The 13,963-nt window shown below is 57.8% G+C and overlaps 1 protein-coding gene across 1 annotated transcript in view; it reads right to left on the bottom strand.

Moving 5' to 3' along the window:
• Positions 1–1,047: 1,047 nt before the first annotated feature.
• The window catches only part of Col4a2 (collagen type IV alpha 2 chain), a 142,221-nt gene continuing 129,305 nt past the window's right edge, over positions 1,048–13,963 (bottom strand). The window contains exons 34-48 of the mRNA XM_042697115.1: positions 13,723–13,904; positions 12,768–12,831; positions 12,226–12,300; positions 10,760–10,867; positions 10,150–10,257; positions 9,089–9,160; positions 8,275–8,400; positions 7,627–7,743; positions 6,218–6,379; positions 6,038–6,136; positions 5,618–5,764; positions 5,383–5,499; positions 4,205–4,396; positions 2,936–3,222; positions 1,048–1,998 (exon numbers count right to left, since the gene is read on the bottom strand). Coding sequence (XP_042553049.1) covers positions 1,741–1,998; positions 2,936–3,222; positions 4,205–4,396; positions 5,383–5,499; positions 5,618–5,764; positions 6,038–6,136; positions 6,218–6,379; positions 7,627–7,743; positions 8,275–8,400; positions 9,089–9,160; positions 10,150–10,257; positions 10,760–10,867; positions 12,226–12,300; positions 12,768–12,831; positions 13,723–13,904 — 2,114 coding nt within the window. The 3' untranslated portion in view covers positions 1,048–1,740. The remainder of the gene's footprint in view (positions 1,999–2,935; positions 3,223–4,204; positions 4,397–5,382; positions 5,500–5,617; positions 5,765–6,037; positions 6,137–6,217; positions 6,380–7,626; positions 7,744–8,274; positions 8,401–9,088; positions 9,161–10,149; positions 10,258–10,759; positions 10,868–12,225; positions 12,301–12,767; positions 12,832–13,722; positions 13,905–13,963) is intronic.

Genomic DNA, 13,963 nt, shown 5'->3' with positions numbered 1-13,963 from the left:
AGCAGCTCCAGTCCAGGAAAGCCACAGCCGATGCTATAGCCACAAGGCGTGTGTGTACAGGGTGGAGAGGCCTAATGTGGGGTGCCCCCCCCAAGGTACTGGGGGTGTCACAGCCCTTCCTGGGCAGTGAGGCAGGAGGGAGCTGAGCCCAGCTTTGGGGTGATAGTGGGAGGAGGCTGCCTGCCCCCTTTTGTGTGAATGTCCTGATGATGAGGACACGCCCCCAAGGTGGTTCCCAATGCTTAACCAGCATGTGTGCTTAGCTGGCTGAGAATCAGCTCCCACCAGCTCCCGGAACCAACCAAAACCTCTCCCTCTCCAGGTGCCGGTGTAATCCTAGCTCCTCAGGAGGCTAAGATCTGAGGATCATGGGTCAAAGCCAGCCCAGACGGAAGCATCTGAGAGACTCTTATTCCAATTAACCACCAAAAAGCCGGAAGTGGAGTTGTGGCTCAAGTGGTAGAGCACCAGCCTTGAGCAAAGAAACTAAGGGATAGTGCCAAGGCCCTGAGTTCTAGACCAAATACTGGCAACCTCCTCCTCCCTCAAACCCAAACATTTCTGTGATTTTTGGGCAGCCTGAGGCTCTGTCATGGTCCCTCCTGTGGGACTCAGGTGTAAATGGCCTGCAAGTGCAGCCACCTTATGAGCAGCTTTAGAGCTGGCTTTTCTTCCTTCTTGCCTTCCCTCTGTCCAGAGCTGCCCTGTCCAGTGGACGCACCCCTTCCCCACCTCCCATTCTCCATGGTCTCAAGGCTTCAGGCGGAGCACTATTGCACTGCACAGGGTTGGGTTGGCTCCAGTGCAGCGAAGTCGCGCTAGGGCTGCTCCTGGCACTGGTTTGGAAGACGACCTTGGAAGGGCATGTGTCCCACCATTCCCCACGCTCTGACTGGTGCACAGCCACGGGCCCTGAGAGACAGCACGCAGATCTGGCCCTGCATGCACGGGGGAGCTGGGGATTTGGGAGAGCCCCGAGCCTGTGTCCCGGCCGAGTGGGCGGAGTCCTCACAGGAACGCGAGGAAACCAGAGCAGCGGCATCCAGGTTAGAAACGCTCAGCATCACTTTTATTTATGTCGTTACACAGGACAGGCGGGTGAGGACCGACAGCTCGGCAGGGCAGAGGGGGAGGGCTGGGGCCTGTGTTCATCCAGGAGGATGCAGGCTGGGGACATCAAGCCGGCAGTGGCCAGAAAGGCCAGCCCCACGGTCCCCATGGGCATATGGAGGATGTAGATGGCTGTCAGTGTCTCAACATGACAAGCCTGACAGTTCTGGTGCGGGGGCCCGAGAGCTCACTCCCGCATGTAAAACACCAAGGCCTTCCACGTGGCCTGAAAAATAGCACCATGCTTATGGTGGGGACAGGTGGCGGGGAGCGGGCGGCCTGGCCTTGGCCCTCCCTGGCCACACGCTCTCTTCTGCTGTCACGGAGAGTGCCTCACCCCGGGAGGCACTGATAGGCAGGGACTGTTACCGGCGGCTACAGTGCTAGCTCTGTGGTTTAGTATGAGGAGTGGGGGAAATGCATGGGCTGTGCCGGGTATCTGCAGTGTCAGGGGCAGGTCCTGACTGACCAGGGCCCACTTGCTGACCAAGGAGCCGACGGGTGTCAGGGCAGTGCTGTGGTCCTTTGGTTTTGAAGGCAATACTGAGATAGTGTGGGGAAAGCATCTGAGGTAATAAGTTAAGAATAAGCACCAAGTAGCCTCCGGTGTGGCCGCTGCTGCCCGGGGCCTCACAGGTTCTTCATGCACACCTGGCAGCGGCTGATGTGCGTGCGGATGAGGCCGGCCTTCAGCGTGTCGGCCGAGGGTGAGCTTTGGAAGCTCTGCTCGGGGATGGTGGTCAGCCAGAAGCTGTACTTGTTGGCGAAGTAGTGGCAGGTCCCTCGGGCCCCGTTACACTCAATGAAGGGCGTGGCGCGGAAGTCCTCCAGACAGCTGCCCGGCGACACCAGCGATTGGCCGCCGCCCTCGTCCCCAGCAGCTGTGTGCTGTACGGGGCAGAAGACAGAGCTGGTCAGGGGCCTGGGCGGAAATGCCCAGTGAGCCGCTGACCTGCTGTCACTGGCTTCTGGGATAAATGAAGCTACCTGTGGCCAGGGTCACTGCCAAGGAGCTGTCAGGCTCCTGGGATAGAGCCAGGGTGGAACCCGAGGTGAGGACAGTCTAGTGTGGTCCAATGCAGGCCCCCTCCCTCAGGTGCACACACAGCCACCCCGGGGGTGATCTGAGCCGTGTTACAGGCCTCGCCAATACCAAGTGCACTCTGTGTGTGTGTGTGTGTGTGTGTGTGTGTGTGTGTGTGTGTGTGTGTGTGTGTTGGTACTGGGGCTTGAACTCAGGGCCTCACACTCGAGCTTGACTTTTCATTCAAGGGTAGTAGCTCTCTACCACTTGAGCCACAGTTCCACTTCTGGCTTTTTGGTGACTAACTGGAGATGAGAGTCATGGACTTTCCTGCCCAAGATGCTTAGAACCACAGCTGTCAGATCTCAGCCTCCTGAGTAGCCATTTGAGACCACCCACCCACTCAGTGTACTCTAGACTGTAAGATTCTTAGGACTTTAGACCAAGCTCTCTATCAGCCTTCTGCTAAACCACAGAGAGCTTCACTGCTGTGTGAAAACAATGAGGCCCTGTGACCTGCGTTACACTCCAGCACAGGTGTGGTGGCAATGAATGAACGCTCCTTTCCAGGTGGGGGAAGCTCCATTCTTTGCACACAACTCACAACATCCAAGCTGCGCTCCAGTCCTCACCCTGCACGATGGCCTGTGCCGGGTGCACAGCAGCAGTCTGCCTGTCTGATTGTTCTGACCCGGGTTCTGTCCTCGCTGTGCCCATCTTGGGTACAGCTGGAGGGAGGAACTAGACTTCCAGCTGGTCCCAGGCTCTTCTAGAAAGGGGACAGGGGAGAGCACCACATACCATGAGGAAGGAGTAGCCGATCCACAGGCTGCGCCAGCCGGCGGGGCAGTGGGGTATGGAGACGTCTTGGCTGTGGACAGCGATGGCCACCGCCGGCGCCTCGCATACGGAGCAGCGGCTGATGTAGGGCTGGATCTCGTCCTCGGCCACGGGCATCATGGGCAGCGGGGCGGTGGTGGACAGCCAGTAGGACTTGTCGTTGCGGCTGGCATAGTAGCACACGTCGCCGGGGTTGCAGTACAGGAAGGGCATGGTGCTGAAGCGGGCCAGGCAGGAGCCAGCCAGCCCTGTGGGGCCAGGGTGTGTGAGGGGGGGCACCCAGCTCCTGCCCTTCCCACCCTGGCAGGTGCTGCCACCTCGATACCCTTCCTTCCCCCTCTCTGCCTCCCTCCCCGGCACTCCCCCCAGGGCCTCCTAGCAGGGACTAAGCAAAGGCTCTCCGATTCCTTCTGTTCCATCAGTCACTAAGTGATTTCATCATTATTGCTATTTTACTTCGTAGGGTTTTTTTTTTTTTTTTTTTTTTGAGACTAGGTCCAGCAATGGAAAGGAGGCTGGCCTTGAACTCACAATCCAAATGCCAGGCTTACAACTAGGTGTCGCTAGTGCTGGTTGGGCATTTGGGAGGAGGCCGGCTCCTCCAGCTCTTCTTGCTCATGTATGCCACTGGGTCGAGCCAGGTCTCTAGGGGGCTGTGTTTTCGTGGATGGCATATGGGAGGGGGGCGCTAGGCTAGGGGCTAACAATGCCTCACTGATGCTCCCGGTGGACCCCTGGAAGGAGCTCTGCTGGCTCTGTTGCCGTGGCACGGTGATGCTCCACCCCCGGCCGGAGGGACCTGCAGCTGAGTGCATTTCCCTTCTCGCCCATGGCCTCGCTCATAGCAGGAGTGGTCATGTGGGCCACCGTGGGGTTCTACCCTCACACCCTGTGTCCAGCTCAGGCTTCCACCTTGGCCCTGTCTGTGTTTGCTCTTTGGTTCTTTACTCTGGAGCCAGGCCTATGGGCAGGTGCCTGCTCACAGAGTAAGCGGGTGGAGCTCGCTCCGGCCAGCCCAGCTCCGGTGGCTGGAGCCCCTCTGGAGCCACATGCCTGTGTTGGGGTTTACAGGTACGCTAAGATGGCTGGTGGTCCAGCGGCCATCTCCATCCTGTCTGTTCCCCACAGCGAGGGACCCTAGGCTCCCGCTGGGAGAGGCCCAGGGCATGTGACCTTGGCCACACCAGGGCAGGAAGGGAGCCCCCAGTGGGGCTGGGTGGCAGCACCTACCCAGGTCCTGGTTGTGAGCCTTCTCCTGGCCTTCAAAGTACAGCAGACTGTAGCCGCTCCACAGCTTGTTCATGCCTACTGGGCACATGGGCTCCTGGTCCGTCTGGCTGTGCTTCACCAAGAGGTAGCCGATGCTGGTGCTGCGCCCAGGCATGCCAGGCAGGCCAGGGCTCCCTGGACGGCCTGGTTCCCCTAGAACCCAAGGGAGAGTAGCTCTCATCCGCTGACTACCGCCCCTCAGGTAGAGGGCAGTCCCAGTTCCCTAGAACGGCCACTAAACTGTGTGTTGCATGAGCACGGAATGATGATAATTATACTAAGAAACGTGGCAGAACAAACTCAAACCTAGGGGGCCTGGCCATGTCCGCATAAGGTGTGGAGGAGGTGCAGCAGGAAGGGTGAGACCCTGGGAGCCGTGGGGTCTGGAGACCCCTTTGCTGAGTTCTAGTCTAGCAGCTGCCTCCCAGGCTGGGTACTGGCTGTGGAGCGGGCTCATGGCACTCTGGGCCGTTCCCAGGCTGGACTCTCCTTCCTGTGTGCAGCTGAAACCTGACTCTGTACCTGCCACTCAGGACCAGGTCCTAGCCCAGAACACAATACAGCGTGATGCCTGTCTCCAGCATGGTGGCCTTAGAGATGCTTCAAGTCGGCTGTCCCAGCTGGTCCTGTCTCCCAGTGCTCCCCTGCCCCCATCTTCTATTTTCTTCCAGGATAATCCCTCCATCCCTCCTCTTGGCCCTGGGAAGACTCCAACTTGTTCCTGTTTCTGGATATGCACTGTTGATGGGGGCAGAGCAAGGTGGGTGGTGTGTGTCATGCCCTTGGTTCAGTCTGAGCTTAGATTGATAAAAACAAATCTTAAGAATTTGTCTTGTGCTGACTGCTGTATTTCTACATCCTGTGCATGTCCACAATTTTGTTTTTGTGCCAGCAATGGGGGGGCTTGAACTCAGGACCTGGGTGCGGCCCTGTTAACTTTTTCTACTCAAGGCTGGTGCTCTACTACTTGAGCCACAGCTCTATGTCTGGCTTTTCCGGTGGTTAATTGGACATAAAAGTCTCATGGATTTTCTTGCCTGGACTGGCTTTTAACCTCAATCTCCAGATCTCAGCCTCCTAGTAGCTAGGATTATAGGCGGGAGCCACAGGGCTGGGCTCTTTCAGTCCTAATCACGTACCCTCTTGTCCAATTGGGCCCTGGTGCCCCATGGGCCCTTGGTCTCCCCGGAACCCTGGAACAGCAGACACGCCACCTCTTCCCTGAGGTCCAGCCTTCCCTGGGGTCCCTCGAAAACCTGGAAGAGAGGAAGAAATGAGCGTGACTGGGATCCATGACAGTTTGGCCAGAGGACAAAGGCTGACAGTACAAATGGGTAGAGTGTTTTGTCAGCGGCCTGCGCCCTGGAGTCCTACCTGGCTCTCCAGGAGGCCCCTGGGGCCCCATCTCCCCCTGAGCCCCAGGCGGGCCTCTCCGCCCCTGGGGACCCAGTGCTCCGGGCTGCACAGCAAACTTCGGGGGCTGTCCTGCGATGCCAGGGGACCCCACCGAGCCAGGAGCTCCTGGAGGGAGGGAAAGGCCCAGTGAGCACACGCAACCACTTCACCTTCTTGCCTGGATCTCACCCAGAGAACAGCTGGGCTCCAGACTCCCGTGAGAGGTCACCCCATGCCCACACCCCACGTGGAGCACCTGGCTGGGACTGCTCTTTGGGGAGCAGGCCCTGTGCCCATAGGTTGTGGCCTCGGCCTTGGGATGCTCTCTCTGCACCAAGGGGAGGGCCAGGCTCCGGCATACCTCAGCCCCAGCTGCCATGCGCCGGGGCCTCTACTTACCGGGGAATCCCTGGTCTCCTTTGGGCCCCTTGGGGCCTCTGTCACCCACAGGCCCGGAAGGTCCAGTGTTGCCCATAAGCCCTGGCTCGCCCTTTGGCCCTGCGACAGACGGGGTAGTGAGGTCACGCGAGCCTGGCCAGCCTCCAGCCCCCCCTCTGCCTCTTTGAGGGGCTGCCTTACCTTTTTCTCCTGGGAGACCAAACACGCCAGGCCGGCCCTGGGGCCCTGGGTCCCCGACCCATCCTTTGGACCCGGTGATTCCCGAGGCTCCGGGCCTTCCCTCCTCTCCTTTGCTCCCAGGAAGAGCGGCAGGCCCAGGGGGTCCTGGCGGGCCTCGGTATCCTGTGGGCAGTCACAGGAGGGGTGGGATTAAGCAGGGACCCCAGGGGTTCACCCTGGTGCACAGGACTCATTGCCTGGCTTGTGGCCCACAGCAGCTGGTCCAGGCACGGGTGAAGCAGTGGTAACGTACGATCTCCGCTCTGCTCGTCGCTTTATATTGAGGGAACACACGAATACAGAGCATCATCTGAGCTCAGGGTGTCATGTGGCTCAGCAGGTTCTTTACCACTTGAGCCATGCTTCCAGCCCTTTTTGCTGGTTATTTTTGAGATCGGGTTTTGATTTTTTGCATGGACTGGCTTGGCCTTTGATCCTCCAATCTATGCTTTGTGCTGTAGCTAGAGGATGGGTACACACCATCAGGCCCAACTTAGTGCTCACACAGAGTCTCACAAACAGTGTTCCCTGGGCTGGCCTAGAACCTCTATCTTCCTCTTCTCAGTCTCCTGAACAGTTAAGCTTACAGACATGATTACCACACCTGCTTCATCCCAACCATTTTTAAGCACATTCCATGTTGTGCAACATTACACCATCCGTCTCCAGAGCCTCTCATCCTTCTGAGCTGAAACTCCACTGAATGCCACTCCCGCCCCCTGCTCTCCAGCGCTAGTGTCCACCACTTACTATCTGCTTCCTCCAATGGGAATACTCCAGGGGACCCCCCCCCCAAGTGGAATCTTCCATTACTTGTCCTTTTGTGACTGCCTTATTTTGCATAGGCTAGTGTCCATACAGTCATCCCCGTTTTAGCGTGCATCAGAATTCTCTTCCTTAGCTGGGTGTGGTGGTCTACCCTTGTAATCCCAGCTACTTGGGACATAGAGGCAGAAGAATCATGAATCCGAGGGAAGACCCTGAGGTTAGAGATCCTACTTCAAAAACAAAATGGGAGCAAAAGGGCTCAGGGTGTGGCTCAGGTGGTAGGGAGCTTGCCTAGTGTTTGTCAGGCTCTGAGTTCAATTCCTGATTTCACTAAAAAAAGGAACAAGAGAACTTCCTATCCTTTTATTGTCTATCTGTCAGTGGCACTGGGCTGCCTCTGCCTCTTGGTTACTGGGAATGACACGCAAGCAGCAGGTGTGTCTTGCGCTGAGGTGTTGGGGGCCGGGTGGTGCAGGTAGTGATGGAGATGGATGATGGAGCCGGGTGGGAGGCATCTGTTCTGCTCTGCATCCGTTCCATCCACGGGTCTGCCAGTGCTGCCCACCTGGAGGTGTCACCGTGGAGGAACCAGGGCCACTCACCTTCTAGGCCGAAGATCCCTGGGGCTCCTACGTCACCCGGCAGTCCGGAGATGTTGGAAGGGGGGCTGATGCCGGGGAAGCCCTGCAGGCCTGGGCTCCCAGCTGGGCCTCGCTCACCTCAGGAGGAAAACGACCAAGTTATTTTTAGCTCTGGCTTTCCTCCAATTCTGTCCCCTCTGGGGGCCAGATGGACCCGTGTCCCCGGAGGCCTTGGGGAAGACGAGTGCTCAGAGGCCGAGCTGGCCCACCAGCTCCAGCTCCTGCCACCTGCCAGTAGCCTGGGCCAGTCCTGAGGAATCCCACCCAGGCCCTGTCCGAGTGTGCTCCTGGCTGCACGGGTAGCAGACTGGGCCTCTGCCATGGAGTCCTATGAGGGCCATGAGCCTGAGTGCGGGCAGAAGGGGCCTGCGGGGCACAGGGACAATGCTAGTGCACTCTGTGCTGCCCTCTAGTGTCCTGGACGCCAGGGACACACAGAAGATGGATGGATTGCTCAGCCAGGAGCACTGAGACAGAAAATAAACTGGTGGGGAGTGTAAGCGCTGGAGACCAGAGGGCCCGCAGAGGGCCCGCCCGATTCACAGCCTTGGCGCCACCCCACGTGGCTGGTCCGTGGACTATGCCCTAGGAGAGCAGGCATGATCTCACCTGGCACTCCCTGCTGTCCTTTCTGGCCTGGGGCCCCCACTGGGCCTGGAAGGGTATTGGCCTCTCCGGGTTCACCCCTCTCCCCGATGGGGCCTGGCAACCCCGGGTCTCCGTGGATGTCGGCACCTGGGGGAGAATTGAGACGGCATTGGCAGCTCTGACCACACAGAGGGGTTTCCTGAGTGGAAGGGCAGTCAGTGGACTTGGAAGAGGGGGAACAGGGCAGCCACAGTGAGCTCCCCTTGCTCACTCTAAAGAGCTCTCGGAGAGCACAGAGGGCCTCACTGCACTGACAGGAAAACCAAGGCCTTTCGAAGGCTTCAGGTTCATGGCAGCAGCTGGTGGCGAGCGGGACTGGTCCCCTGAGGCTGTTCGTGATGCTGTCTTTGCCATCATCAGGGTTTGAAAACCTATTCACAGGCTCTCAACGCCACAGGTGCCAGGTGCCAGCGAGGTGATCTTAGCTGCACTGTCACCCAGGGCGTGTGTGAGCTGTACTGTCACTTGGCACGTGAGTATGTGAGCTACCTTGTCACCTGGAGTGTGAGTGTGTGAGCTGCAATGTCACCTGGCGTGTGAGTGTGTGAGCAGTGTCACCAGGAGCGTGTGTGTTGGTTCACCTGCAGTGTGTTGCCTCTGCTTCCACGAATTTCAACCAATGATGGGTAATGTTTGTCTCTTCCTACGTGAATCTTACGAACATCTTCCCTGTGAATATGGAGAAGTTCCCTACTCTGGAAGGACAGTGGGAAAGTGGCAGCTCCGGGCGAGGTCCCCTCCCTCCAAACCACAGGGGTGACAAGTTGGTACATACCTGGTGCCCCAGGGAAGCCTTTGGTGCCTGGCAGGCCGTGTAAGCCACCGATGCCGCGGAATCCAGGAAAACCTGCAAAGAGCCGGTTTGTGGTCAGCCACATAGGGGAGGACAATGGCGTGCTCTGGAGTTGGGGGGAGCTAGGCACTGGACAGCAGGACAGAGGTAGCCTTGGCCCCCTTTACCCTGCATGCCGAGTGCTTCTTCTGTTAGCAGGAGGCCCACACTTTAAACCCGTCTCCACAGACAGCTCTCGGCCTTCTTCCAGCCACAGGGGGAGGGCAAGTGAGGCTCTGTTTGCCTTCCCCACCTCGCCACCGCCACGTTTGGTTTATAAGAGCTGTGTCCGTCCTGTTCCCCTGGAGCTCTGCTCCTAGCACCCGGTGTCCATCCCCTGTGCGTGGAGCGTGTGTGGCTGTGGCTGGACTTGGGGTCAGGAATGGTCATCCTTACTTCTCAGCCAGCATGGCACCCCGGTGCTAGGCCAGGGCTGGTAACCACTGGGGTTTGAACAAGGGCAGAGACCAGTGTCCGGCCTTCTGCTCCTCTTTGCAGATGACAGTGTCGACACTTTTTCTTTTTCTATTGGCTTCTATTGGTTTCACAGTGGGTGTGTGTGTGTGTGTGTGTGTGCGCGCGCGCACACGCCCGTGCAGTGTGTGACATCTCAGTTACCATCCACACAGGTTTCACTGTGTTCCCATCCCTTTCACCCCTCTATCAGATATGTCTTATGATCTCAACAGCTGTAAATCTGCACTCCAGTGTCCTGTGCAAATGACAGTCAGCCTGTGTCACACTCAGCCTGTGCTCACACCATTACTGTCAGTCTGTGTCACACCCAGCCTGTGCTCAGACTATTACATCGGCCTGTGTCACACTCAGCCTGTACTCACACCATTACAGTCAGCCTGTGTCACACCTGGCCTGTGCTCACATCATTACAGTCAGTGGCCTACAGAGGCCCGTGGGCTGACGGCTCCTTCTGCAGCCTAGCAGCTCAGTCTGGGGTCGCTGTGGTGCTCTGCCTCTCTATGGAGGTATGGAGGTGGGTGTCTTACCTGGCAAGCCTGGACTGCCTGGCCAGCCATAGTCTCCTTTCTCACCGGGCACTCCGATCCGCCCCGGGTCGCCCTGCGGACCCTGCAGCCCAGCGAGCCCCGGGAAGCCTAGAGAAGACACACAGCAAAGCCTGAGCACACCAGAGATCCTGGAGACCCAGGAAGAGACCCCAGCCAGCTTCAAACTTGGAGGGGGGCTGTGGACCTGGGGGCAGCAGCGCCGAGGTGTGTGGCATCCCAGGAGGCCACCTGGGTGCAGGCGGCGTCAGTGATGGGACAACTCAACCTTGCCACAGGGAGAAGAGCACGCTTTCTCTTCTCGTCCCATCATATGGACAGGAGTGTGCAGAGTGCCTGGGCTGGCCTGGGCACAGAGCAGGGCCGGGGCAAGGCGGAGTGGGCAGCCCCCCGATGCCTGGCTCACTGTGTGAGGATTCGGATGGCTCACATGCCACACAAAGCCGAGCTAGGCTCGAGAGACACTTCCCATTCACCTCTGGGCGCTCTTCGGTCCAGATGCTATGAGTACGGCAGGGAAGGAGCAAGGGTGGCCGTTTTGTCCTAGGTCCCAGGAGGCCTCCTGTGTAGAACACTGTGACCGCAGACTCACCTGACTGTCCTTTAGGTCCGGGGGGGCCTTGGGCTCCCGTCAGGCCTGTTATCCCAGGAAAGCCCACATCGCCCTCTGTTCCTTTCTCTCCGAAGAATCCCTTGAGACCTGGAATGACAGATGGCAGCTTGGGGCAGTTGTTCGTGTCAGTCTGGGGTTTGGTGACACCAGGCTCAAGCACTTGCGGGTGAATGACACTGCCAGGCCACACGCGGGGGTGGTAGCTAAGCCTGTTCCTGACTCAGCTGACTAGTTCCTTCCTCTGAGAGGGAGGCAGCTGGCCTCCACGATGGCACTGGCCAATCCGTTCTGCCGTCTCCTTACACAGGACATCAGGACACTGATTGTCACAGCGCCTCAAGCCTGGGACACGAAACTCAGTGCTGTCTTCACCTGGATTCTCTGGGCATGGGGGAGGCAGCTCGTGCACTGGGGCCCTCCGGCAGCCCTGTGGGCCAGGACTGGGGCCTCCAGTCAACGGTGGCTGAATGCACCATCTTGGGAAGGGCACCTCAGCCCAGGATGGCCTTCAGATGGTCATAATGCAGGCTGACCTCACGGTGTGGATCTCATGAGAGACCCCGAGTCTCTGCCCTGCAGAGCTGACATGTGCAGTCACTGAATTTTGGGCTGCGTTATTAGGCAACTAGCTCAGGGCGCCCATCGGGCGATGCTAACATGCACTGTATGCCAGGGAACACGTGGGCTTCCCCCCTGGGGAGATTGGCAGGCCCTAGCCTGCCATGTTCACTTAGCCCAGCAAAGTCATCAGTGACGCACACGGCAGAGATGGTCTCACTTCCCTGCTTTTATAAAGCGAGCTTCTATGGTAACATTGAGGACAGGAGGGGAGCCAGCCTTGAGCCCCGGGAACCCTGCTCCCCAGGAAAGAGGTGAGAAATAATTGTAGCCCAAGACTGGCTCCTTGTGGATGGGGGACTGTGGTCCTGCAAGCTGGACAGAGAGCGCCCACTTTTCTCTGGCCAGCACAACATCATCGCAGTATGGGGCCTCCAAAGGAGACATGCGTCACCAGTCCCTGGGGACTGCACCCTGGCAGGTGCTTTGAACTTGATTTCAGTGATATTCAGTGGAGGAACAGGGCTACACAGGGCGTGGCTGCCTGTGGCCGCCTCACAGGGAGCAGTCTGGTTCCCACTTCGCTTTTGAGACCCTTCACTGATCACAAGCAGCTCTGCTCACTGGTCAGATGCCGGTGTGCACTCCAGCAGGCCTGCGGCCTGGCCTCTCATAGGTCTCCATGAATTATAAAGCATGGTCTGCTTGAACGTTTCCTCAGATGTAACTGCATCAAAATCTTTCTTGTACATTGGGCTTGAAGACCCCCAGTGATTTACGATGATCTTTTGTGTTTTTTGGCAAAGATGGATACACTTGGCAGGCCACACTCAGAGACAAGGCTCAGGGCTAGGTGAGTATAAAGAAACATAAAATAACTTGCGTACCTGGTATGCCGGTAAGGCCCCGTTCCCCTTTCAGTCCTGGACTTCCTGGTAGATCTATGGTGTCTCCGACATCACCTGCAGCATGCAGAACAGATGGTGAGGGACAGGCCTTCCGTTGGGAGGTATTAGCTTTGCCCTTTGTATTGTGCAAGGCTCCTCTGCTTCTAGCCAAATGTTGATGGCTCAAGCCTCTAATCCCAGCTACTTAGGAGGTTGAGATCCGAGGATGATGAAGATAGTGCAGGCAGAAAGGTCTCTGAGTCTCCTACTTCCAATTAACCACTAAAAAGCTGGAAATGGAGCTGTAGCTCAAGGAGTAGAGAGCCAGCCTTGCAGAGAAAGCTAAGGGACAGTCCCCAGGCCCTGAGTTCAAGTTCTAGTACTCACACAAAAGTGAAAAACTGCAGCCAGCAGGCAACAAAACAAAACAACATAGGTTTCTTCCTAGCAACCAGCAGCCTAAGCAGGTCTGAGGTCACTCTGTGTGCCCCGGAGGTCTTGGCAACAGACATCCGTTTCCTTTCACTGACCCAGACACTTACCTAAGTCCCCTGTTTGGCCAGTCTCACCGTAGAGGCCTTCTCTGCCAGGAGCACCTTTGTCACCCTAGGTAAAGTCAAATGGAAGCAACGTTAGATGGCCTGGTGAAGCAGGTATCGTTTGGAAGCTCAGTGCCTTTACTGCTGTGTGCTCAGCACGGCATTGGCTGTCTCTCCCTCCCCCAGCCCTGCTTTGGAACAGTGTGTGTATCATCACTGGTATCTTTTGCTGGACATCTGTGTGTTCTACACACTGATGCAGCTGCACACAAGCGTGATGATAAGATTCCCTTTGGCTATAGGTCGGGCAGTTGAGGAAAGACACCCAAAACCAGACCGAGGTGGCTGGCCAGGTGGTCACCCTTGAGGGCCAGGCCTGCTCTGCCCATGGTACCAGACACATCACATCATGAGTGGCTGAACCAAGGATAGAACAGAACTCCAGGACACACCCCCTGGCAAGACTGCTGTGCCATGCTACGGTACCACCCATATGGTACTCGGCGAAGCCTAGGGAAGAAAACAGGTGTGGGGGCTGGAGCCGTGCCCAGCTCAGGCCAGGTTGCACCATGACCATAGCAACAGCAAGTGCCCCAGAGACCTCTGGGAGGAAGGATGCTAACTCACATCTGTACTGCTGATCTGTACTGGGCTCTGGGGTCTGGGGTCACCTCCTGGCTCAGGTTAGGGTCCTCTGACCTCTGCACTGACTGTGACCTCGTGGGAAGCCTCATTCCCTTGAGGGCTCCATGGAGAGATCTGACAGCAAGCCCTCTGAGGGACAGAGGCTCGGTCATGGCCATTCAGGCCACCAGTGAAGCAGAGCCTGCACTGCCTCTCCCCAGGAGGGCAGAGGCTCACTCTGAGCCTGTCTCTTGGCTACTTTGACCCCAGTGAGAGCAAAATATGTGTGTGGGTAGATGCTCCCAGAAGGCACTAGCCAGAGAGATCTACTCACCCTGCTTCCTGTGAACCCCGGGAACCCTACAATTCCGGGAGGACCAGCCACGCCGGGGAATCCTGGCAGCCCGGGTACGCCGGGGACTCCGATGTCTCCTTTGGTTCCTTTGATGTGGCCGGGCCTCCCGGGTAAGCCAGGGATTCCTGCCAGCCCCGGGACCCCTGGCATTCCTTGGATACCTGCAGGAAGACCCTGGCATGTAAGGCTCTGCTGGGGAAGCAACGGCTACCTTTGCCAA

This window comes from Dipodomys spectabilis, unplaced genomic scaffold (assembly GCF_019054845.1).
Source record: "Dipodomys spectabilis isolate Male_0828 unplaced genomic scaffold, ASM1905484v1 ptg000215l, whole genome shotgun sequence".
In the NCBI taxonomy this organism is placed as follows: domain Eukaryota; kingdom Metazoa; phylum Chordata; class Mammalia; order Rodentia; family Heteromyidae; genus Dipodomys; species Dipodomys spectabilis.
This window is presented reverse-complemented; position numbering and strand designations above follow the sequence as displayed.